Source organism: the organism of the source record quoted next, unplaced genomic scaffold (assembly GCF_019419815.1).
Source record: "Pyrus x bretschneideri cultivar Hongxiangsu unplaced genomic scaffold, Pyrus_bretschneideri_v1 Contig17, whole genome shotgun sequence".
Lineage (NCBI taxonomy): Eukaryota > Viridiplantae > Streptophyta > Magnoliopsida > Rosales > Rosaceae > Pyrus > Pyrus x bretschneideri.
In genome coordinates, this window is record NW_025999468.1 from 7,448,311 (window position 1) to 7,473,589 (window position 25,279).

The 25,279-nt window shown below is 35.4% G+C and overlaps 3 protein-coding genes across 6 annotated transcripts; 1 reads left to right on the top strand and 2 right to left on the bottom strand.

Moving 5' to 3' along the window:
* The first annotated feature begins 1,204 nt into the window (after positions 1–1,204).
* Positions 1,205–6,318, top strand: LOC103946407 (protein NRT1/ PTR FAMILY 4.3). Its single transcript, XM_009357106.3, has 5 exons — positions 1,205–1,852; positions 2,312–2,529; positions 2,915–3,352; positions 3,644–3,786; positions 5,191–6,318. Exons 1-5 carry the CDS (start codon positions 1,714–1,716, stop codon positions 6,092–6,094), a joined length of 1,842 nt encoding a protein of 613 aa, XP_009355381.2. The 5' UTR covers positions 1,205–1,713; the 3' UTR covers positions 6,095–6,318.
* A 5,110-nt stretch (positions 6,319–11,428) lies between these two features.
* Positions 11,429–17,294, bottom strand: LOC103946409 (survival of motor neuron-related-splicing factor 30-like). Of its 3 annotated transcripts, XM_048581728.1 has the most exons (10): positions 17,028–17,100; positions 15,162–15,230; positions 14,796–14,877; positions 14,636–14,655; positions 14,378–14,497; positions 13,766–13,848; positions 13,583–13,658; positions 12,921–13,106; positions 12,326–12,454; positions 11,429–11,820 (listed from the first exon to the last, which is right to left on the bottom strand). In XM_048581728.1, the coding sequence occupies exons 4-10, from the start codon at positions 14,636–14,638 to the stop codon at positions 11,650–11,652; spliced, it is 768 nt and encodes a 255-aa protein (XP_048437685.1). In that variant the 5' UTR covers positions 14,639–14,655; positions 14,796–14,877; positions 15,162–15,230; positions 17,028–17,100; the 3' UTR covers positions 11,429–11,649. The 3 variants fall into 3 exon arrangements, with proteins under 3 accessions (XP_048437685.1, XP_048437684.1, XP_009355382.1); XM_048581727.1 differs by lacking the exons at positions 14,636–14,655; positions 14,796–14,877 and adding an exon at positions 15,986–16,050 and having other exon boundaries at positions 17,028–17,294; XM_009357107.2 differs by lacking the exons at positions 14,636–14,655; positions 14,796–14,877 and having other exon boundaries at positions 17,028–17,294.
* A 913-nt stretch (positions 17,295–18,207) lies between these two features.
* On the bottom strand, positions 18,208–24,199 carry LOC103946410 (CLP protease regulatory subunit CLPX2, mitochondrial). 2 transcript variants are annotated; one of them, XM_009357109.3, is made up of 15 exons: positions 23,627–24,199; positions 23,464–23,528; positions 23,245–23,348; positions 23,055–23,134; positions 22,260–22,310; positions 22,060–22,134; positions 21,917–21,988; positions 20,924–20,980; positions 20,276–20,346; positions 20,079–20,178; positions 19,803–19,907; positions 19,461–19,523; positions 19,213–19,335; positions 18,663–18,821; positions 18,208–18,513 (listed from the first exon to the last, which is right to left on the bottom strand). In XM_009357109.3, exons 1-15 carry the CDS (start codon positions 24,197–24,199, stop codon positions 18,433–18,435), a joined length of 1,779 nt encoding a protein of 592 aa, XP_009355384.2. In that variant the 3' UTR covers positions 18,208–18,432. The 2 variants fall into 2 exon arrangements, with proteins under 2 accessions (XP_009355384.2, XP_048437683.1); XM_048581726.1 differs by lacking the exon at positions 19,461–19,523 and having other exon boundaries at positions 23,627–24,093.
* Positions 24,200–25,279: the final 1,080 nt, after the last annotated feature.

Genomic DNA, 25,279 nt, shown 5'->3' on the forward strand with positions numbered 1-25,279 from the left:
TAGCTTTTGGGTCAATGTATCAAACCACACCTTACACCAAAAATATATAATAAACACATTCATATGTACAATAAATACCGTAGTAGTAGGTATGAATTTGAGCACAGAGTTCACCTGCCGCCAAACTCATACATTAATGCCATGTGTTAAGAAGATCAATTGTTTACTAGGAGAGATTTTTTCAAGTACTGATATTCAAGGGATACTCCACATATCATAATACAAGCAGATGAAATACTATATTTTTTCGTATTCATTCACTTATTTTATGACACGTGGAGTATCCTCTTGAATAATGAGCACTCAAAAGTCTTTTCCGTTTAGTAGCTAGTTTATCATGCAATTATTCTCTTATCGGGAGTGATTCTGTAGTGTGTTTAGTAGCTAGTTTATCATGCAGTTATTCTCTTATCGGAAGTGATTTTGTAGTGGTCGATAGGTTTTCAACAATCGACAGATACTGGTTTAAAGAAGAAATCTAATCATCAACCGTTACATTTTGTGATCTATAAAATATGATCTAAAAAGATGATCTCTCTAACCTGAATTAAGTTTTAGGTTTGGATGCCTCGAGACTTTTGAGTGGACTTTCAAGTTTTGACTCTCAAGTTTGATGCCGTTGTCGTGGATTAATGAGCAAATTCTTAGGGTTTGGAGTTTTTTTTTTTCATTGTTAAAAGGAGGGTTTGGAGTTCAATCAAAAACAGGAAATTTATTGGAAAACAATAACTTTACTAGAAGAAATTAAGTGATTTTCAACATGTATAAAGTGATTTTCAACATTTACCGACAACTTTTTACTCTGTCTAGTCAAGCTGCCAGTAAGAATAACAATGCAATGGAGAGTGTAGACCACGCCTGCTTCAACCAACCTTGTCTCATGGATAATTCCTCGATCCTCTGGTCTCCTCTCCTCCTCCCCCATATCATGCAATCCCAAACCTCCCCCTCCTTCTCCCTCATACAGTACAACCCCAAACAACCCCCAGACCGTGTAATCCAATCACCCTCACTTCTTTTCTTTTTTTTTTCTTCTAGTTTTAGTTCTCTAATTTTGTGAGGTCAGATTACTATTTTAACTTTATATTTGACAGAAAAACTAACGGAGTTAAACGGAAGGACTACACTAGGTGGAGTTGGAGGACCCTATGAGCTATATTATCAGAGTTTAGCTGTTTAGGAACCATAACTAAACTTGAGTAAGTCTTTTAACTTAAGAGCTCAACTAAAAAGCACGTCGGAGACACTCTTAATTAGTAAGATTATTAGTGCTTAAATTTAACTTATTAGCTCAATTAGAAAAGAACATTGGAGCTGTACTCTAATGAGATCATTAGTGGTAGAAAAAGCTAGCTAGATAGGAAGTTGGGACTTGTAGCTGCGCGGAGCCTTTTTTTCCTGGATGAAGTGTTATCCACATGGTTATAGTGCGTGTGGATTTAATATTTTGGTTTTACTTACAATCCCACGGCACAAGGAGCTTGGCTCTTGGCTTATAAATTTAGAACAACCCAATTGCTTCCAATTCAGAATTACTAGCTTGAGACCAACACAAGGCAACAACCTTAACAGCCCTCCTTTACTATTCCCCATCTATCTCCCTCTCCCTCCTAGTTTGGCCAAATTTAGGGAGAGAGAGAGAGAGAGAGAGAGAGAGACACACACACACACACACACATATATATATATATAGCAGCAGGGGCATCTATAGATATGGAACAAAGGAGGCAGAACCACAAAGTTGAGGCCATTGACACATCTGAAATGGCGGAAGAGATGACTGTTGATTGGAGAGGCAGACCTTCCAATCCTACCAAGCATGGTGGCATGAGAGCTGCTGCATTTGTTCTTGGTATAGCCACATCCTCTATATCTTCTTCTAATTACTTTCTCTCATTTGGTATTTTTTGAATGCATTTTCTCCTGTATATAACTTTTGTGATAACCAATTATTCAGACTCACACTGAAAATGGTTTCTTGATTTAGCTTATGAACCACACCTTTTCTCAAATGAAAAAGAAAGCCGCACCCCAATTATTATGATATTTTATTTTAATATAACGATATATTTACATCAAAAGATGAAGGATTTGAGCTAATTTATACAATATGTTAATCATAATAATTTGGTCAAACTCGCCATCTACTTAATAACTTTACTAAAACTCTATTAAATTAAGCAAAGCTCTCCCATAGATTGTACTAATTCATTACGATTAAGGAGTTAGTTCATTACTCTTTTTTTTTCTTTTTCGTATGTTTTTAACGTTCGTAATTAAGTTTGTATGATATTTTTGTTTTTATACACAGGGCTTCAATCATTTGAGATAATGGGAATTGCTGCAGTTGGGAACAACCTCATAACATACGTGATAAATGAGATGCACTTTTCTCTGTCAAATTCAGCCAACGTAGTGACGAACTTTATTGGAACTGTCTTTCTCTTAGCCCTAGTTGGTGGCTACGTCTCTGATTCTTATCTTGGGAGTTTCTGGACCATGCTTATCTTTGGTTTTGTGGAACTTTCGGTGAGCTACCTTGCTTAAAGCTCAGCCTTCCCTCATCATGATCTCACCATTTTTATCTTTTTTTTTTTTTTTTTTATTATTATTTTTTTTTATCCTTCCCTTTTAATTTTGTCTCTCCCTCACGCCCTCTGTCTCTCTCAACAACAAATTCTTTGCTGAACTTGTTTATGCTTCGAGTCAGTTAGAGTGACAGAATAATACCGCTAAAAATAAAATCACATACTCAAATATGATGACCACTTATTTTTTTTAACAATTATTGATTGAGTAATGTCTCTACGTACTCAATTAATTAATTCATGTGAACAAATGATTGATTGATTCATTTTTGTACATGATGATATATGTATGTCTGCTGAATTTGTGCGCATGTGCTTGCATGCAGGGTTTCATATTATTGTCAGTCCAAGCTCATGTTCCGCAGCTAAAGCCACCCCCATGCAACGTTAATAACGGAGAGGAGTGTGTAGTGGCAAAAGGGTTCAAGTCACTAATCTTCTTCGTAGCACTTTACTTGGTGGCATTGGGGAGTGGCTGTATGAAGCCTAACATGATTGCTCACGGGGCTGACCAGTTCAACCCAGATGACCCAAAGCAGTCCAAGAAACTCTCCACCTATTTCAATGCTGCCTACTTTGCCTTTTCCATGGGTGAACTCGTCGCCCTCACTCTTCTCGTGTGGGTCCAAACTCACTCTGGAATGGATGTTGGCTTTGGAGTCTCAGCAGCCGCCATGGCGATGGGGTTGATCAGCTTGGTTTCTGGCACCCTATATTACAGGAACAAACGACCTCAAGGAAGCATACTCACTCCCATTGCTCAAGTATGGTATCTGAACTTTTACTAATTAAAATTTTCAATTTAATCTTTTTAATTAATTAGTAATCTATATGGAATCCAACATATCTCACGGGTCAATCAGGAATAGTTCATATAATCGGTTATAAATATATATACTGTTTTGATGTGCATGTGTCGGTATGCAATTTTGTTGGATTATCATGTTTAAAAAAAAAAAAAACAAGAGATTAACATGTGGGTTGTCGAATAATTTGAGAATCTACACATGCACGTAAACAAATGAATATATAATATCTTATTATTTTCCTTTTAGGTTTTTGTGGCTGCAATACTAAAGAGAAAGCAGGTCTGTCCATCTAATCCACAGATGCTTCATGGAAGCCAACACAATGCGCCAAATGACAATGCTACTTTCTCTTCTGACGCTGGCAGCTTTCTTCACACTGAAAAGTTCAGGTACGAATACAAGGACATGGGTCCTGTTCGTATTTATGTTTCGTAATTCATTAAATTTATGTATTTGAGTTATTGAAATTTGATCTAATGATTATAAATAAGAATTTATTTAAAAAATTATAATAATTTTCGTAATTAAATTAAATTTCAATGATCCAAATATATAAATTTAATGAATTAAAATACATTGATTATGAGAGGACCCATGTTCCAAATACAATAGGGGAAAGCATGTATATCCTTATTTCTATTATTTTTTGACCTTCAATGACAGCATCTTGTTTTCCATGCATCGTGTGCATGTCTTTTAGTTCGGCCAATTATTTTCCCAAGTGTAAAAACAGTCCCTTTTTTTTAAGATAGAAACATATCCTCTTTGGATCTTCTCACTGAGAATTTAAGGGATCAATTGATATCAACCCTTGATAAAAAATTGTGCAGTTATAATTGAATATATTTTATATTTTCAAGCCTCATTTTATGTAAAAAAAAAAAAATATATATATATATATATAATAAAAAAAAACTGTGGTTGCAAGATCTTTGACGAAGGGTTGCTATCAATTGATCCTCAGGATCTATTTCCTTTTAAGAAAATCGTTCATTGCTTTGAGATTGTTATGAAATTAAAAGAATGATAGTTTTATTCACACTTGTTTTTGTTTCTCAAATATCTAATTTTACTTCTCACACATATTTATTATTATTATTTTTTTATCATTACTCATTTTCAATTCATTTAATCTAACAACTAAAAATTAAAATAAATGTGTAAAAAATAAAAATGATTGTATGGATAACGTTATCCTTTAAAGAACTATACATTTTTTCTCTCTTTTTTTTTTTTTTTTTTTTTTTTTTTTTTTTTTTTGTTGATATGATTCTCAAAAGGTCGCCTTGCTTTTGGTGTACCATTACATCATTACGTGGTGTTGCAAATGCATTTATATTACTTGGTTGAAATGTCAATATCATACTGTAAATTAATGTCATTCATCCACATTGTAACACCTAATTAATAGCATTACATGATTGTATGACTGTCATTTTTACTTGACATATATTGTTCAATCGTTCTGTGCTAGCTTAAGTTTTTGAAAATTGGCTGCAACGGTGAATTCACAAATTCTAGTTTCTAAAGTGATCAAAATCAAAACAACGACGATAAATCGATTAAAGACTAACTACATATCAATTAGACACTAAAATTCATCATTTCACCAATTGAAATTAGTTCATTAATTATTTTAGCCAATTTCCTTAAGTTTTTTGTGCCTAGTAGTTGTCCAACAACTAGCTATAGCCATGATAGTTACTTGAGAATGCTTGTATAAATGTGTATTGTGTTTTCTTGTAATCACGCATGCTTAAGTAATATCTTCCAAATTAATTAATGATGATCAGGTTCTTGGACAAGGCTAGCATTAAAATTCAAGATCGCACTAACTCAAAGGAAAGTCCGTGGAGATTGTGCACCGTTACTCAAGTGAAGCAAGTAAAAATACTTCTTTCAGTCATCCCAATTTTTGCTTCCACCATAATTTTCAACACAATTTTGGCTCAGCTCCAAACTTTCTCGGTCCAACAAGGAAGTATGATGAACACCAAGCTAACCAAATCCTTCCATATCCCTCCAGCTTCACTTCAATCCATCCCTTACATCATTCTTCTCATCCTTGTCCCTCTCTATGACACTTTCTTTGTTCCATTTGCTCGAAAATTCACCGGTCACGATTCCGGTATCTCCCCATTAATGAGAATAGGGTTTGGACTCTTTTCTGCGACGTTTTCGATGATCGCGGCTGCCATCATGGAGAAAAAGAGAAGGGATGCAGCTATACATTCGAACCAAATAATTTCCATTTTTTGGATCACCCCACAATTCTTGATCTTTGGATTATCGGAAATGCTCACTGCCGTAGGCCTCATTGAGTTCTTTTACAAACAATCCTTGAAAGGGATGCAAGCATTTTTAACAGCCTTGAACTATTGCTCCTATTCATTTGGGTTTTACCTGAGCTCCCTGCTCGTCTCTCTGGTGAATAAGATCACAACATCCTCAGGTGGTGGCGTTGGTGGTGGTTGGCTGGGTGACAATAATCTCAACAAAGACAGACTAGACCTTTTCTATTGGTTGCTGGCAGGCCTCAGCTTCCTCAACTTCCTCAACTATCTATTTTGGTCTCACTGGTACTCTCACACCCCGTCATCTTCATCAGCACCAAGTGCACTACCCCAGCTGCATGGTCATGACACTGCTCGCATGGAAGATTATAACCATCATAGACTGGATGATAATATACCATAATTTATTTAAGAATATTTAGGGTTTTTAAGAAAATAACTGTGAATTAATGAAGGTGATTAATGTATATAGCGCTCGATTGAGGCTCTCATCGATCTACAGCGTACACACATATATGTAACCTTTATAATATGCACTACTCACATGCTATGCATGTATTGTATCCAAATTACTCTATATCAATAAGAGCATATATAATGGAGAGATGCAAAGTTTAAAATGTAAAACTTGTATTTAGATATGTTTTATATATATTTCTGTAAGATGTAAACGTGAAATCTACTCTAGTGAGAGATGTAATTTGGACCACATTCACCTTTTTCTCTTTGACTGATAGGTCTCGGCTTTGAGATGTAAAATAAAAATAAAAATAAATTGTAAATTTTACATTTTCTAACCATTATGAGTATATTAGATTTCATTCATATGAGAGCTTTCCGGTTAATCAAAAATGAAAATGCTTATTCCAAGAAATTTTGCATCTCTCATTACATATATGCTCTAAGGTCAGGCCGTGTTTAATGTGCACTCGTCTTATATTTCTTTTTTCTTTTTTTTGGAAATTCTACGGTACTCTTTAATAAAAAAGAAAAACTAATGAAAAGGGCTTCAAAACTTTAAGTTTTAATAAAAAACCAACTAATAACTTTATTTAATGATAAGGACAAAAGATTAAAAAGAAGAAAAACATAAACTAATCCAACCAAAGCGTGTGCAACGCACGCCAAGCAATTCATCAGAGTTAGAACTGAAGAGAACCACGTGTAGTCTGTAGTGCAAAAGCTCATCACCTTCTTCAACGTTTTCTCTCTCTCTTTACACATCCATATTCAGCTCTTTCCAAGGGACTTGCTTCATTAAATTCAGATAAAAGTTAGAAAATGGTGGGTTACAGTACCAAATGAGGCAACTTGCTTCATTAATTTTGGTAGACATAGATGCTTGTGCCATCTTCTTCTCGAGTAGTCTAACGCCAATGTCAGCATCTAAAACTCTAACAAATTTTGCTAAAGTTGTTCTTGTGACACTCTCAAACTCGCATCTCGGTGGGTTTACAAGGGGTGGGCTAGGTTCAATTTGGTCTGGGATATAGGCGACCAAAACTAATGTGGGTATTTTTGTACGCGGGTGACCAAAACTGATGTGGGTATTTTTGTATGCGTAAATGGAGAGAGAAGGTTGAAGAAGGTGAACAGGAAAAAGAAGGGGAAGAGATGATTCAGTTTGTGTGGAAAAAAAAAATTAAAGGAAAATCAAATAAATTGATTGAGAGGAATGTCAAATAACAAACATGAATGTGATGGTACTAGTTACGAAATAGTGATAGTATTAGTGTTTGGTTTAAAAAATAGTTAGTGTTTAGTTTACGAACTAGTGATAGTACTAGTATTCCGTTTAAGAAATAGTCAGTGTTTAGTTTACGAAACAATGATAGTACTAGTGTTCGTTTGATAAATAGTTAGTTTACGAAACAGTGATAGTACTAGTGTTCCGTTTAAGAAATAGTCAGTGTTTAGTTTACGAAAAAGTGATAGTAATAGTGTTCGTTTGATAAATAGTTAGTGTTTAGTTTATGAAATAGTGATAGTACTAGTGTTCGGTTTAAGAAATAGTCAGTGTTTAGTTTACGAAACAGTGATAGTACTAGTGTTCCATTTAAGAAATAACTAGTGTTTAGTTTACGAAATAGTGATAGTACTAGTGTTCGTTTGATAAATAGTCAGTGTTTAATTAACGAAATAGTGATAGTACTCGTGTTCAGTTTATGAAATAATGATAGTACTAATGTTCGGTTTAAGATATAGTCAGTGTTTAATTTAAGAAATAGTGTTCATTTTAAGAAGTAGTCAATGTTTAGTTAAAAAAATAGTAATAGTGCTAATGTTCTTAAAACTGAAAAATTACGAATTTTCTTTATTTTTGGCCTTGGTAGTATTATTACTTAATTTGTTCTAAAAAATCACAATTTTTTATTTATTTTTAATCTTGTAATATTATTACTTAATTTGTTTTAAGAAAATTATGAAACAATGGTCAAATAAACAAACAATAAATAAAAAATAAAAAAGTATATTGTTTATTGAGTAAGAGCAGAAGATGAGTGGAGAGTGGTGAAATGCGAGAGGAGAAAGAAGAGAAAAAGTCGATATGAAATGGTGATTTGACAAAGAAAATTAATAGAATATGAGAGAGAGAGAGAGAGAGAGAGAGAGAGGGGTTAAGGACGATGGGGGTAGTGAGTTTGGGAGGTGGATTGTCTGCCCTTCCATTTTCATACTCTCCCCATGTCCTCCTGTTTGTATGGTCACGGTTAAGCCACGTCAACATTTTATATTCCTATTACTTTTTGTTTTATTATTTTTACAAAAAAATTAATATAAAATGTTAACGTGGCTTAACCGTGACCACACATCATAGGAGGGCATGGGGAGAGTATGGAAATGAGAGGGCAGACAATCCACCTTCGTGAGTTTGTGTGGGTGATGTGACGTGCGGACTCGGTGCGTCAGTTTTACTTTTTGGTTTTTTTTTTTTTTTTTTTTTTTAATTCTTATGTTAAATTGTTGCCCTTTATATTAAAATTTAAGTCCTTTAATTAAAGTTTAAGCTCTTTTTATTATATAAAATTAATAGATGGTTTTTGATTAATAAAAAGTTTAAAGAAGTCCTTTTCATTAAAGTTCCCTAATAAAAAAAAGAGTATAAGTACCATCTAATTTGAACGTTGATAGTTGCAAAGCAATCATGTTCAACGATAATATTCTACCTTTATATTGTAATATGATCATGGTAAAGTTATAGTTAATACTTAAGACATGTTTCCATTACACTACCAACGTTGATGATTACACATGCATGTCTTATTACAACATAGATGTAAATTATTACTAGGAAACGTCATGAAATTACAAAACATCGTAAGTCACTTATGACCTCCCTACCATAACATATAATAGTTGTAAACACACAAAACAGGTAATTACAGTTACACTATAATTGTTAATTTACACTCTGATGTTATATAATAATCACGCTATAACTAATTACACAAAATGATGTTATTACTATAACAATGTTGGTTTTAATGTTGTGGACGTCGTATTAGATTATAAAGGTAGGATAATATACTTTGACGTGATTGCATTACATTGTCAACGTTCAAATTAAGTGTTATCCATACCTCTTTTTATTAATAGCATACTAGTCCCCTCCCCAAAGAAAGCACCCCCGTAGGCAAGTACGTATTGAATACATTTCAAATCCCTTTGAACTTTTTATTTGGAAAGAAACCAAACATATTTATATAATTAAGATGTAGAACCATGCATATTGAGTGGGTGCCAAATTAAGATGAAAGATGTTTGACGTTTGGCAATATATCATTAGAAATGAATGGACCTGGTTTTTTCTTCTATGCAAGGAAGGAATTTGAGTAATTAAGAAAAGGGAAGGAGGATATCTCGCATCGTGCCTTATCCCTTGATTCTCTGAATGTGATAAAGGCAAATACGCAAGTGGTAGGCTAGCTATTGTTACTGTAGTGAAGTGATGATTTGTTACTTGAAATTAAGGGAGAGGGATCGAGAGTCTCCTCTCCTCCACCTGTAGGCTGAAGAGTGTAGAGGAAATCTAACCACCATGAGGCATGAGGTGATGCATGCATGCATAAGGAACATGATGATGAGTATTACTTTTCAACAGCAGTGAAAATAAGGGCCCCCTTTTCAACGAGAGACATGTCTCAAACATGTTTTGATGTTGGTGGTGTCGGACTCCTATATAAAGATGAAAAATATAAGGGCCCCCTTTGCTATCCTTTTGAACGAAACTTCTCTCGTGCAAATGCTACGTCCATAATCCGTATGTTTGCCAAAAGATTAGCATGTCTGTCTAAGGAGGCCCCCTCCCCCTCTCCATCGGCAGATTCACCACCACGAACACAAAGTACTGCAACTTTAACTTTTTTACGTCGACTTTAACTTTTTTGCGTTTCAAATTCATGAATCAGGATGTTTATGTCCTTTAAGTTGTGCATTGAATAATCCCTGCTTTTCAATTAGGTCTGTGAAAATGCCTCAACCCCAATTGTATCTCCTAAGCGCTGGCCCGATTAATTGTTAGCATGCCACCTCAAACTACATTCTACATGTTCCTCCATAGTCACAACCCACTAGTCTAAATATCCTGTGTCTTCTAGCGCATCTAGAATTTAGTGTTAGAAAGTGAGTACGATAGTGAGCGTTAGAACTAGTCATAGTGTTCTTATTAAAGAGTTTAAAATTGTTCTAATCAGTTTGAAATTGAAATTTTAAGTGAATCTTTATACTTAGCACTCATAGTTGAATTGGAATTGTATGTCAGTTTCCTATACTGCTTTTAATAGAAAATCACAAGGATTATTTCAATATAAGTAGTAGTTACTGCTCTTACAGAATAACACGCTTATTATTGGACTTAGACCTACTGTAAATCTTATATTGTTTCAACAAGAGAGGAGAAGTTTATTGTTGAAGTCGGCTATGACTTCATCTTCTATGTTATTTTTAGAGATCAAATTATTCTTACATGTGATATTAGTTGTGAACTCTCATGATTTTTCCATTAAGGATTGATTTGTCCAGATGAATTGAACCCATCTTCTTTGTTGATTTTGGTTGTCCTTGAACAATAGTGCATACATGTGTGAATGTTAAATGGCTTGTATGCATCAATCGTTAGTTGTGAATGGTTATTTGAATATCAAGAGTATGCATCGTTTTGTTGATTCATGAGTTTGCTAACAAATTAATACATATACATTACGAGACTGTACATATAGAGTGGTATAAAGGACACTCTGTTAATATGCATCGATCAATTCACCAATGCCATTCATGCCTCCATGTGTGTGAAACATTTTGGTGGCAAATATGTCAGTTGCTTTGTGATTTTGTTCTGATAGCATACATACATATGACTGGAATCTGTACGCGAGTTTTTTCTGCGAGGAAAGAAGTACTGCGAGGACTGGGGGAAATTGATTTTTAACCCTTCAAGAGGCTGTGAAGGGAAATTTGAAGCCCCGGAGCGGATGATCAACTTTGGTCATGATACCGGCAAATGGTGGAAGGAGAATATTTTTGTTGATTTCATTTCATGAATCCTTGTAACCAAGTCTATAAAGACCTGGTAGGACTTGTAAAATAGAGTTCGGAGAGCTGTTCGTTTTCATCACACGTATCCCTTCTTGCTCTTCCTTTCAAGTCTTTTCCGACCGGGACAGGGACGCAGAGCAGAGTGCATGGAAAGTAAATGTAAAAACCGTTCGCGTGGGTTTTTCACACGGATCAAAATCAATGGGAGTCAAACCATTGCTTCATTTCAAGACATAAACGCGTAACACAATACAACTCATAAGGCAATAATAACCACGACACGAGGGTAAGAACAATACATATGGCAATGGCATTCCACGGGTTTTGAGCTAACAAGTTCCGACTAAACCTTTTCACAAGGTACAGGGATGGCAGGTAGATTGGTTTTCTTCATCGCTATGCAAGTGCAGGGAGTCTATGGACCTAAGGAGCCTCTTCATCATTCTCACCCACTCCCCCTTTGAGGTGCAAGTGTTTTTCCCTCTTCTGAAAATCCGTCAAGCCCTTCCCACTTCCAGTCACCCCAACCTTCCCAAAAGGATCATCAGGAGATTTGAAAATGCTCTCACGCTTGCGTCCAGAAAAGAAACCAATCTGAAAATGCAACAAGTTATAGCTCTGGATAAGTGAATCAATTGTCTGCTTAAAAACCAAAACAATTCTTGAGAAACAAGCTAGTTGAAAATTGATCATTATGATTTATGAGGTAAAACCCTTTTTAATAGGTACAAGTACAACGGCAACAAGAGGTCATTAACAAGATAAACAAAATGCTACCTTTTTGTCTTTTAAACCTATAATGGAGCATTTCATTACAAAATAAGAGAAGTTTAAAACGAGACAGTTGCAACAGTTTATCTAATCTGTAATGTGTTCATCTCTTGTGATGAGGCACACTTAAGGCAACTCACCGCCTTTGAAAACACTATTTTGATTCAGACAAGCACTCCAAAAGAAGAAAAAGCTACCAAAGTAAAAATTTGGAAACACTCCAGAGGCACGCAGACAAATTAAAGCAGCCGATATTCTTGTCCCTTGAAAAACAGCAACCAGACAATAGTGCAAACACATTGAAATTCAAAATGTGAAGCTAACATACCTTCTTAGTCTTGCCTTTGGTTGTTTGGAACTGTTGCCAAGCATTTTGACGTTTATTCTGTGTAACTTCCAGTTGTTCCATCCTCATCTTTGACTTGAAAGCATGTATCTTTTTGCGTTTGGTAACTTTCTGTAGATTTTGAAGTTGGCAAGAATCAGTCCCCAAAAAGAAAAGTTGTCAGAACACATTTAAAAACAATATACCATAACTTTTAGGGTTTAAGAAAATAATAGAAGACGCCAAAAAAAAAAAAATTTGATTGCTACCAAACTAGCACTAAAATATAGGAATGGGAATCAGTTCACTTCCAAACCTTCCACTGTGTTTACTAGCACGCAAGGAATCGGAAAAGTGTCAACTTCCTCTTAAAATCTGTAATAAATACCTCAATATCAGGAATCAGTTGATCCAATTCCCTTTCCTTTTCCTATTTCTAAGTTCTCCCATTCCTTCCTTATTCCATTTCTATTAAGTAAACATGCCCCGAGATTTTAACTTTTGGACCACCATTTTTGTCCTAAGAATATTTTACCAAATCCACACCTTTGTACAGTAAAATACCAACCAAATAGTTTTAGACAGATAGATAAAATACCACATCCTCTGGATCATCAGGTTCTATACGAAGTTTTGGTGGTAAACTTCGTGATTGGAAATCAACAGAAGCAGCTTGTGCAATCTTCCTTTTGAGTGCTTGTTTTGTGGCCTCAGCAACCCTTTCAGCTTCCAGCAATGCATTGACAGCACCTTCTTGAATTGGTCTTACATTGTCTGGATCCACCTGAAGTAAGAAAAAGTATCAGTGGCTTACCACAATTTTATAAGAAGAAGAACGTATGAGCCAAAATAAATGTAAGGACATGCAATAAAAAATGGAGATCAGTCATGAAAACAAAAGTGATCCACAACCTCAAATATTAAGTTAACTTCATCGCAAATTTTAAGACGAGAAAAAGGAAAAACTATGTTGTCATTTCAAAATTGAATAATAGGTGACGTAACTTTCAAAAAGCAAATAAAGCATCACTCTATTCACAATGTCAATTCTATGTATGAACAGATAAACCTTCATTCCACTGGAATAAAACACGTTTCAATCAAAGAAAATAAATATCATAAAGCCATATTTTAAAGACAACTACCTTGACAATTCAACCTCTTTCTCTCTCTCAACCTTGATTTGAACATGATCAATAGAAAGAAGAATGTCTTAAAGAATTAAAAACATATTAATTCAATGTGTATGAGAAAACATACCTCTTCTTTATTCCCCCAGCTATCATAAGTAACGAAATACCCATTTGGAGTAAGAGACTCGATTGTGGCATCGTACCTGGACATTCAACTAATCAACCACAGACAAAGAAAAGAAAGGTAAAGCAAACGTAGAAAATTGTAAACACAAATCTACTGAAATAATCTCTATTTTTTCTCACATACCACTCCCCATCTTCACTCCAAACAGCTTGAACTTTTGTGCCAACAGAAAACTTGTCATGATAATCGGAAATATTCCCTGAATCCTGCACGAGGAATGATTATAACGTAACCACAACAGGCCACGAGAAAGATACAACATAAGAAAACACTAATGACAGTAATACCAGCTTTGTTTGGGTCAACAGAAAAATTCTTTTGAAAAGGGTTTAATAAAAAGGAAAAAGCTCTATAGATAAACCTTACAAAAAGCACTACAGTAGTATCAGCTTCATAACATGCATTATTAAAGGTCAGTGAATGTGGGAACAAATTCCACATTGGGTTACCAAGTATGCTTTTAAATTCTTCTGAAGTTGAAATATATGTTGAGTAAACAGCAGGAAGTTTTTATATAGAACCCCGGTCCAGCGCCTTTTGAGAAACAAAACTCTGTTCATGTAAGTCATTCTCAAGCCACACACAAAAAAAGCATATTTCTACATAGCCATTTACCACAGAACTCATTGTAGGAGTAACCTTGTCAAAGCATAAAGCATATTTTCCCTAACAAAAACAACAAAAAAACACAAAAATAAAACGAAAATAAAAAAATTCATGAGGATGTCAACTTACATTTTCATTCCTCTGAGTCTGGTGCAAACTAGGTGATGTACTATCACTTGTCCCGAAATCTAATCCGGAATTCTGATTTTGCTTTGCAGTTGCAAGTAGTTCTTCTGTCAGAGCAATTACCTGCATTATCAAACCTAAATTTAAACAACATACATACAAATAGACCTACATCGTAAACAGAAAATTATTGTCAAATTTCAAACTTAGAATCTGAGTGTGAACATCGGAAATCAGTTTAAAGAGAACGTGAAAGCTGACCATCACCACACATAGCACACCTGCAAAGGAACCAAGATAGGAGTAACATGCTACTTTATGAAGCTCTAAGGATCTTTTTTTTCTTTTCTAAATTCTAAATTCTCCAGAATTCCGCTTTCTGAAGTGTATGAACTTTATTCAACATAAAAACCATCCTCACCTTATTCAACCCTGTAAAGAAAACAAACCTCCACAGGTGCCATAGCAGTTAATTGGCGTTGCTAGTTTGAGCAACATGATTCCTTCAAAAGAGAGAAGGAAGAAATAAAAGAAGAATGATATTGAATCAACAACCTAGAGATCCATATAACAGTAACTACAATTGGTTGTCATCCTAAGGCCCAGAGAAGTTGTTGCCTCAGTTTTCAGTTTCACACAGAAACTGTAAGATATAGACCTATACACTATAAACTCAAAAATGAGAGTTCCAATAGAAATGAATCAAAATCGCAAATGATTTGATAAGATGTACATGAAATATACATACAAAAATATAATATAAAAACAAACAGAAAAAAAAAGATACCTCATTGAGCTCTCTTTCCATGTCAACATACTCAGAGTTTGCAGGATCATCAGCTAAAAGCTCCTTTACCTGATCCAGAGGACAGCAGAAATCGTTACAAAAAACATATCTACAAGAGAATACAAAGAATGATTCACCATGCAACCTACAGCATATAATTTTCAACATAGAAAACACAAGATAACAACTCATTCTTCAAATTTTTATTTTCATGGTAAAAAATTTGTAATAATTCATCAAAAGACAATATCAAAGCATAACTAATTGTGCATACGTTGTAACATTGCAACATCAAACTTCACGATCCCACTAAATTTAGTCAGAAGATCCAACTACAGAAACAGAACACGCCTCAAAATTATATAAGGAATAGCTTCCTCCTAGATATCATGTGTACGGTGTACCCTTTCTTTTCTTCTAACATACCAAAAAACAAAAAAGAAAGAATTGTAAAATGCATTAAGAGAAAGGTGAGGATGGTTTTTATTTCTTACAAAGTAGTAACAGAATTAGGGATTACATGGCACTAGGCACTTCATTTTTTTACATTTTTTTATGAGAAACACAAGATTTATTAAGAGAAAACAAAATAAAAATAAGAAGCATGGACAACTAGTCCTTCAAACACCAAAGACAACAGAAGAAACAAAATAACCCAGAGAAAACCTAAACCACTAGACACAACAGCATCCTAGAGAACCCTCGGTACAAAACTGCCCTCCAATCAAAACACTCCCTTTATATAGAATGTTCTTGAAATATTTTGAAAGAGAAGCCCAGGAAGAAGTATGTAATCAACTCTATCCCAAAGTGAGTGCACCCACTTTCTCCTCATTGTCGAAGATTCTCTTGTTATGCTCCAACCAAACACGCCATCAAAGGGGTAAAACTGCACATCTCCACAAGAATTCATTTATTTATTTCGACTGACTGATCTTCTATCCCAACAATTCATCAATTTTTTTTTCTTTCAGATCAAAAACTTAAATGATGAGGGACACAGTTGAGTTAATGGCCGGCTTCATATACTTTTCTATATAGGATAAAACTGTGTCATTTGTTAGATAGTGAATATCCAATTTGCTCGCATTCAAATGCAGTAGTTGCAAAGATGTACTCTTTTCCACTAATTCGAATGCTCACTATTACATACAATACAACATACTCAATATACTTTCTCAACGATAGGACTTGAAGATATGAATTTAGTGTATAAGCCAATCTCATGTCTATTCAAGACTTAAAGCTCACTCCCCATAACCATTGACTCTTATTCGAAGGTGAGAACATAAACATTACACATGAGGTTCAACGGCAAAGGAAGAAATTTGCTGTACGAGTAATAAATGTTTTCCCACGATTTAAAATCGACACACAAGCTGAAAATCATTCACAATATACATCTGGACATGGTTTACTAATAGACAAAAAGTTACATAACAAATACCACACATGTATACAATAGTACGAAGATTTCAATTCCTAGTGTATCAAATAACCAAGGACGCAGACGGACCGTAGATTATGTAGACTCAATTCCTAATGTGAAATCACCAACTGCACGCATTATAAACCAGAGTTTCAAGGTTCCTCCCTTTCTTTAGTTTGGTTTGCTACCAATACAAGATCAATCAAAATTCTGGGAAAATTGTTTCTTTTAAGTAGAGAGGGGAGTGGTTAAACCCAAACAGGTTAATTATATCATAATTGGTATAATGGTAAGAAAAACCCTAGTTAAATAATAATTCAAATAAACCCTAATCACACTCACAGCATATATCGACTGCAACGATGAAAATTAAACATCGTCATAGGAATAAAAACAGATGAAACAAAGAAGAAGGGCAAAATAGTGGAGTGGGGGACCTGGTGAAGCTGATCTTTGTAGGTTGAGAGATTGGAGGCCAGCTCCTGTATGCTGAGCTCTTCTCCTCCTTCTCCTTCCATGTTTTTCAATTTTTCAGGGATGATATCCGGTGGTTGGTTCTGAGAAATTTTTACAGAAGCAGGAATCGGAAGAGAAAAAGGAACCTGAAAACAGAGCAAGGCAGGAATCGGAAGAGGAGGATTAGAAATCGCAAGCAAAAAGGAGAGGGACAGATCCAAACCAGACCGACCAGAAACAATCAATCGATGCAAAAAACCAGACGAAAAGAAAAGGAGACTAAACCAATTGGACTCGGCCTTGCCTGGGTCCAAGTACTTTCATTTGAGCTAGGCCCATACTTTACCTTTTCTATTAATTTAGCTCCGATTTTATAAAAGTAAATGTAAAGGTATTTTTATTTTATTTTTTTTGGCTTAATAACCGATTAGAATTCTAGTACAATGATAGAAAAATCTAGAGAACTTTAATTAAAAGCTCTTGGTATTATTCACTTTAACGAAAAATCACATTTTTACATTAAAAAGTCAATCCTGGTACTATTCACTTTACCCTTTATTTTGTCATTATCGTTAAAACTCAAAGTTTTCAAATTATTTTCATTAGTCTTCCAAACTAAGCTGCATCTCACATGAAAACATGTTATCTGATTAAACATTATGGGGCATAAAAACAAACAACGCAAGACTACTTTATAATTCTACTGGATAGGTAAGAATAAAAATATTTTGTTGGTGGATATGTCAAAAGGTTAGGCAAGGCCAAAGCAGACTAATCCATACACCCTTAAACGGAAAGGTGCACTCAATGCAATCACAATTAATGAAGAAAATCTAAAACAATGCAAGACAAAGATAAAGCGTAAATGAAAAGACTAGTAGACATTCTTATCCTGTATTTAATGGAGATTTCACGAAAAAAATCGTTTTTGGATTAAATTTGCATCTTCCAATTACCTTATTACCACGGGACTGTTTATCCGATTAGCCCAATTGATTTGTAGACAGATTGACAAGAAAGACAAGTGGGAGAGGTTTATGATGGCTTCAAACATGTTGATTTTTGTTGAGATACAAGTTGATTATGTGCATTGCCTACATGACCTACGCAGGGCACTTCAAATATTATTAAGGTTTAGGGTTCCTGTTACATTCTTATCCATCCATCCTAAATAATTCTCTTATTATTTTGACTAGGGAAAATATGGACGTCCAAAGTTGAAGCGACAACTTGGCACTAGTCAATTAAATTCCAAATATATACATGAGTTCATTCAAGTGCAAGTGATAGCATAAACTCATGCATGGATCTTGATTTTTACACCATCATAACTTCTCTTCTTCATCTATATATACGGTGGAGATGGCGTCTCAACCACTACTAAACCTACAAGCCCTGCGCCGTGGCTCTTGATTGAACATCTAAGACTTCTCGTAAACACTCATCTCCATCCAACCCGCGCTTTCCCTGCAAGCAACCCAAATTTAGGTAAAATGCAGTGCCGATAACCCAGAGAAAATTGTAGTGAATTTTAACCTATCAAGCAGCAAATAGAGAATGAAGAAAAAGGAAAGGCATCAAAGAACAGGAGCATGACGGACTTCACAAAACGATACCATGCACTCTCCTGACTTTGTTTCCCGAAGAAATTTCTCCAATGCACCGTCCCCACTAAGAATTTTAGCTCCAAGTCCACAAGTGTCCTCTGACCCAACAGCTTCTTCATCCACCAAAACTGCATATGCACTATTGGCTTCCGTCTTCATGTCTGGAACCTGTGCACAACAAAAACCATCTAGTATCATAGACACAAAAATACTGATACCCCAGGAAAAGGACCAACATTATAATTCACCTTTCCTTTTAATTTTTCTCCAATGAGAATAAAAGTACCAATTTCATGGAATGGCCAGACACTAAGCAGTCATCACAAAGCGAACCATCATTTCACAATCAAAACTTGGAGCAATATCCTAGAGTTGCTAATTTCACAAAGATCAACTGGTCCCTTTTGAGGTCTAGCAAACAGCGCCACTATCTAGTAAACTGGCCAGTGTAACTAACAACATCACACAACAGCAACATATAGAGTAGTCTATTTAATTGTTTTAGAACGATAATCAATTATAACCATAATAACTAAGGCACATAGGAGGGTATATATACCTCAAACATTGCATCTGTTAGAATATTTTCCAATATTGCTCTCAAACCTCGAGCCCCAGCGTTCTTTGCCATTGCCTTCTTTGCGATCAATCTCAATGCATTATCAGTAAAATGTAATTGGACCTGACATTTCATAAGAAATAAGGAGTTTACATTATTATTCTATCAAGTTCTGCAAAAATGAAATTATTAAAGGTATGGTAAGACAAAGTTCTATGACTACATAATGCAATGGATCACAAGCTTACATTGTTCATGTTAAACATCTTCTTATATTGTTTACCGAGAGCATTTTTAGGTTCTGTGAGTACCTGATTTACAAAATAAAACATACTGAAATATTTCAATATCTTATCAATCAGAGGACAAAACAACGAGTCTAGCTAACTAGTCAGTTTCAATTTTAATATCAAGTTCTACTGCATTATTCTTAAGAAGCGAGTGAGCAAGATCTTCCAGTATACAGTGCACAATAATCTACAGGTTGAGCATGCCTAAAATGTTCTACTCACCCACCCAATAATAACCACGAAAACAACACAAAAATATTTCACTACATAAGGTAATAGATGCAGATAGATAGAGCACACCTGAACAAGTTGGTCCTCATCTAAAGATGACAAACTAGCTAAAACAGGAAAGCGGCCAACAAATTCAGGTATCAGGCCGTACGCAATAAGATCTCCACTTTCTACCTACAGTTCCATTAGAAACTTTAAAGCTTGTTATTCAAACAAATAAGGATACGCATATTGTATTAGAGAAGACGAAGAAGTTCAGGAAACCTCAAGTCAAGAAATTGATTATGCATACATAAAATAAAGATGGAATATATTCTTTGACTTGTATTCAGTTTTGATTCTCACATATTCCAACAAAGATGACGTCACTATGGCATCAGTCAAGCCACTGGTCCTCATGTTTGCACGAACTGGTACTCCAAATCCAATGGAAGAATCTTGGAGTCTGAGAAAAGAAAGCACTTAACCATATCAAATTCCTTTCAATGTAGAAACATACATGCTAATAGTTTATAATATACATCCCTAGGAGATTACATTACCTTTCTGAAATGGTCTTCTCCAAACCAACAAATGCCCCACCACATATGAAAAGGATATTTTTTGTATCCATCTGCCAAGAATCGTAAATCGTAATAAAGTAATTATGTGCACCACGAAATTGTTGACATTTTTGCAATGCAAACCCTTACTAAATAGGAGAATGGACTACTGCTAAAAGTCAGACTTCAAGTACAAACTGTATGATTAAAACTGAACACGTTAATGAAACATATAAAGCTGTTCCAAATTTACAATCCATTTTTTCTACATAAAAATATTAAAATCACTTCACTGCAATTAAAAATACTTCAACTACAAGCACCCTCCTCAAAGTGGAAATTTTAGGGGGAAAGTTGGACACGAAGGAAATGAAATCATTCTATCTACTGACTAGTGGACCATATGATTTTTATTTCAAACTATAACCATGAAAAGTTTTGTACTTCACAGGTTATGAACCCACCCCCACACGAGCAATACCTGTGATTTTTTCCGTAAGAAATCGCCTAAGATGAGGCCTAATGCCTCAGGAAATATAAGTTAGTATGACCATAAGGCATCTCTTACCTACAACTCACCAAATCTAACCATATCAAAGAAAAAGCCTCTAAAATGAGGAGGAAGAAGACATGAACAGATACTTTTACCTGGATGCTATCACCACGAGAATGCTTCCGAGCTCCTTTATCAGAAACGCTAACTACCTGAGAGATCAAAGAAAAACACATGTACTCTTATATTAATATAACTAAATTAAATGAGACATTCCGAACATTTGAAAGCATCAAACCTGATGTCACGTGATCATTTTGAATATGGCAATCACTATAAATGGGTCACATGCATTGTTCCAATGCCATGCAACAAAAACATGAGAAATTCATATAATTTTTACTTTAAACAAATGTTATGTAACAAAAACGTGTTCCAATGCTATGACATCAAATCAATAGATATTTTTCATTATAGCTAAAGTCAATCGCATTAAATTGTTTTGGATGGAAAAGTTACATCGCAAAAAAGGCTGATGGGAGAATTACGAGGAATCCAAAGAACAAATATGCAAGTCCTTTAGTTATACAACAAGGTATTAACAAAAATTTAGCAAATATCATAGAATACAAAGATGGGAATCTTTCAAATTTATCAAAAAAAAAGTTGGAAGAAGTTTTAGTTTAGGTAATAACATAAATCCAAGAGAAATCTACAAGGAATTACCAAGAAGGTTGTTGTTATGTCCGTTATAGATACTCACACTAGTGGGATAAGGCTTTGTTGTTGTTGTTGTATAGATATTCACAATAGTGGGATAAGGCTTTGTTGTTGTTGTATAGATACTCACACTAAGAGGGTTGACAAAATTTGATTTTCATCAATATTGTCCAAAAAATTCAAGACCTCCAAAGAAATTCTGAAACAATCATGAAAACATTAAAGATTTACCCTAAAGAAAATGAAACCACAAAACCATTGGAGAAAAACGTCTACAGTCTGAACAGGATAACATGCTTTAAACTAACAGTCCTAACTTGTTTGACTTCTTCATAAATGATATATAACAATTTGTGGAACATGGATCATATTTACAGACTAAAACAAAACTGTTTTACTTACTTCCTATCAAAGAGTTGGTTACTTACGGTTCCTTCTAACATTTTCAGCAATGCCTGTTGGACACCCTCCCCCGATACATCTCTGCTCAAGCTCTCAACCTGAAAATAGCCTCCTTATTATTAGTGAGGAATAAAATTAGCTGATTTCAATACATATGTTTATAGCACACCTTCTTAGTTATCTTATCAACTTCATCAATGTAGACAATCCCTTTCTGAGCTGCTTCCACATCAAAGTCAGCTTCCTAAACACATTGGAATGATCAAAACGTAATTATGTAAGGTCTGCTTAATGGTACCCAAAACAAGCACAAAAGAGGAATATTTGCAATTCTTGAACAAGAAACACATGACATAGCATAAAACCTACCATAAGCAGTCTATACAATATCGATTCCACATCTTCTCCAACATAACCTGCCTGCATAGAGAGTGAGAAACAGAGAGAAGTTGAACTATTAGTGAAACCATCCAAGTAAGAAACCATTTCTCACTGAACCCAATAAGATAGCTCATCCACGTCAGTATGAAACGAAAATTCAGGAAATTAATGCATGACAAAGGGAACAGCATAGGCTTTTCTGTTTCCAAGTGTTATGTACAGACTCCTTAAGCTTCAATTTCTTTACTAACAACTATCGAGTATCTGCTTCCTTCCCACCACTTGCATACCAAAGGAAGAGGGTAGTAACAGGAGATATATATATATATATATATGGAGAGAGAGAGAGAGAGAGAGAGAGAGAGAGGATGCTATGATTTGATATAGTGAAACAAAATGCGGATAAAGATAGCAGTCTGTACAGTGTGCACAGATGGTGCACTAGAACAATATATATATATATATATATATATATATATATCACTAGATCTATTCCTGAATGTCAAATAACATATCCCCATTAGAAGATTCCAATACGGAATGCTTTCCTGATTACCACCTGATATGAAGTGCTCGGATTTTACACTGGAAGTATGACAGTATTTTTCCATCAAAATCAGTGTGTACAGTAAATTTTTAACGATGAAAGACCCCAGAAGAACTATAAAAGAAGAAATTTCATCCAATGAAGTAACCAATATAGGTTGTAGTTGTAGGGTATGGATAATAGCAATGATGCCAAAGACAGATGATGCATGAAACAAGACCGAGCAATGCACTTGCCTGTGTTAATGTTGTTGCATCAGCAATGGCAAACGGTACATTGACAACACGAGCTAGTGTTTTTGCAAGTAACGTCTTCCCTATCCTTGGTCAATGTAAGAAAAATATAATGAGTACGCAATCTTTGTAAGCTAGAGGTTCTCATGAATCACGCCACGAGCACACGCATAAACAAGAATGCTTATCCTACCTGAACCAGTGGGACCCATCAGTAATACATTGCTCTTCTCCAGTTCAACAGAGTCACTGTCATGTACTCCTTCAAGTTTATAATCAACTGATTCTGCACCAGACCTGAGATTACGTTTGCAAAGCCAACAGTCAATTGATAAAGCAGCAAGAAAAGCACATTCATTTGATCTTAAAACACCTTAAAAATTCAGCATGAACCATCAGTTTTTCGACTAACCTCATAGTCTTTGGGGAAGCATGATGTATCCTTTTATAGTGGTTGTAAACAGCAACGGAAAGCACCTGTGACACCCGCATTAGAAATCATTTCTTTCAATTTAGTTGATCATATCCATATGTGGGTTTATCTGTTTGTTTTCAGAAAATTGAAATCACAAAACCTTTTTGGCTTTTTGTTGGCCGATAACAAATTCATCAAGCGCCTTACAGATGAACTTGGGGGTGGGCAAGTCCCTGGGCGGAGAAGACGAGGGCGTTTCATCATCAACAGCGCATGGCTCTGTTTTTGCGTCGAAGGAATTGGTGGGGGGCTTTAAGTCTTTAAGGCGACCAATCTCCACGAAAGTGCCGTGTAGAGGGACGAGCTTCAAGGGCCTGAAGTAGAAGGCGGTCCTGCAATTGGGGCAGAGATTGACGGCCTGGTAGAGCCCCGTCTCTCGGGTGGTGATGGAGAGGGGTCGGGTGGAGAAGAGCACCGCCATTTGTTTGGAGCACCGGGGACAGTTGACTTCGGCCCTAATGTGATCGTACTCTCCACTCCCTCCTCCTCCTCCGCCTCCGCCTCCAAGCGTGCCCTCCCAGTTGTGGCACCGCCGCCGCTGCTGCAGATGTTGTTTAGGGGGGAGGAGTGAGAGTGCGTGGGTTTTGTAGACATTGGGGACTGCGGTGATTATTCGTTTGATAGATGAAGGGGTTGTGCTGCTGAATCTATATCGAAGAAGAGACTGAAACATCCTTCTCTATGCAGCCTGCAGGTGCCCGGGTTTCTTTTGGTGTACTACAACTTGTTCGAATTGAATCTAGAAAGGAAGCAGATTAGTGACTGAGTGAGCAAATATATGTATCCCCCTCCCAAATTCATTACTACCTAACTGGACTCAGGTTTCGGTCAAAAATTTACATATGGATTAATACAAACATACAAAATTCTTAAAACTATTAAAATAATTTAGAAGTGAGCAATGTTGAAACATATGGGTAAAAACCATACCCCATCCAATAGGAGATATTGGACTACATAGTACATACATAATTATTTAATATGAATTTTTTACCTCATGGCTCTTAAAATATGTAAATATATCGCTGTGTAAAACATATGTGATCCCAAATATGTGAAAGTTGATTCCTAATTTGGACAAAGTTTGTTTCCACGTTTAGTTGGTCCATAAAATATATTGTTGTAATAAAAAAATAATAAGTGAATTACCATTTTTATATCGAAATTAGAGGTTTGACCATATCTATTAAGTTTTTGCAGTGTCTTAAAACATTTCATAAGTCATTTATTATTATGGTTTGGTTGTATTCCTCTTCATTTGTAAGTGAAAGGTTTTAGATTCGATTTTCGCCAAAAGCGAATTCGAACTACATTATTTCTAGCCCATTACAAGACTTATCCTATTTTCTTCCTTTCAAATAATATCGTTTGTTCAAAAAAAAAAAATTCATAAAGATTTTGGTATTCTATAAGCACGGTAAAAAGAGTGAAAGACGAATATTTCTAATTTTTCCCAGTATTTTAAGTAGATAGAGTAGATTGGAGATGGTATAACATGGAGATAGATAAGGTAGGGTAGCAATAGCAATGGAGAGGGAGTTAGGGTAGGTCCCGCATAGTTTAGTTTCTGTCATCCAGACACAGAGAGAGGGGAAGGCCCCACCCAAGGCCAAAAGCCAGAAGCCATCTGAGTCAGGGAGATATCAGATATTAGATTCTGAAGAAAATATTAACAACGGTGGCGATGTGCGTGGAATGATGCATCACATATTCTGCATAGGCTATATAGCCAACGAGGAGGATTCCGATAACC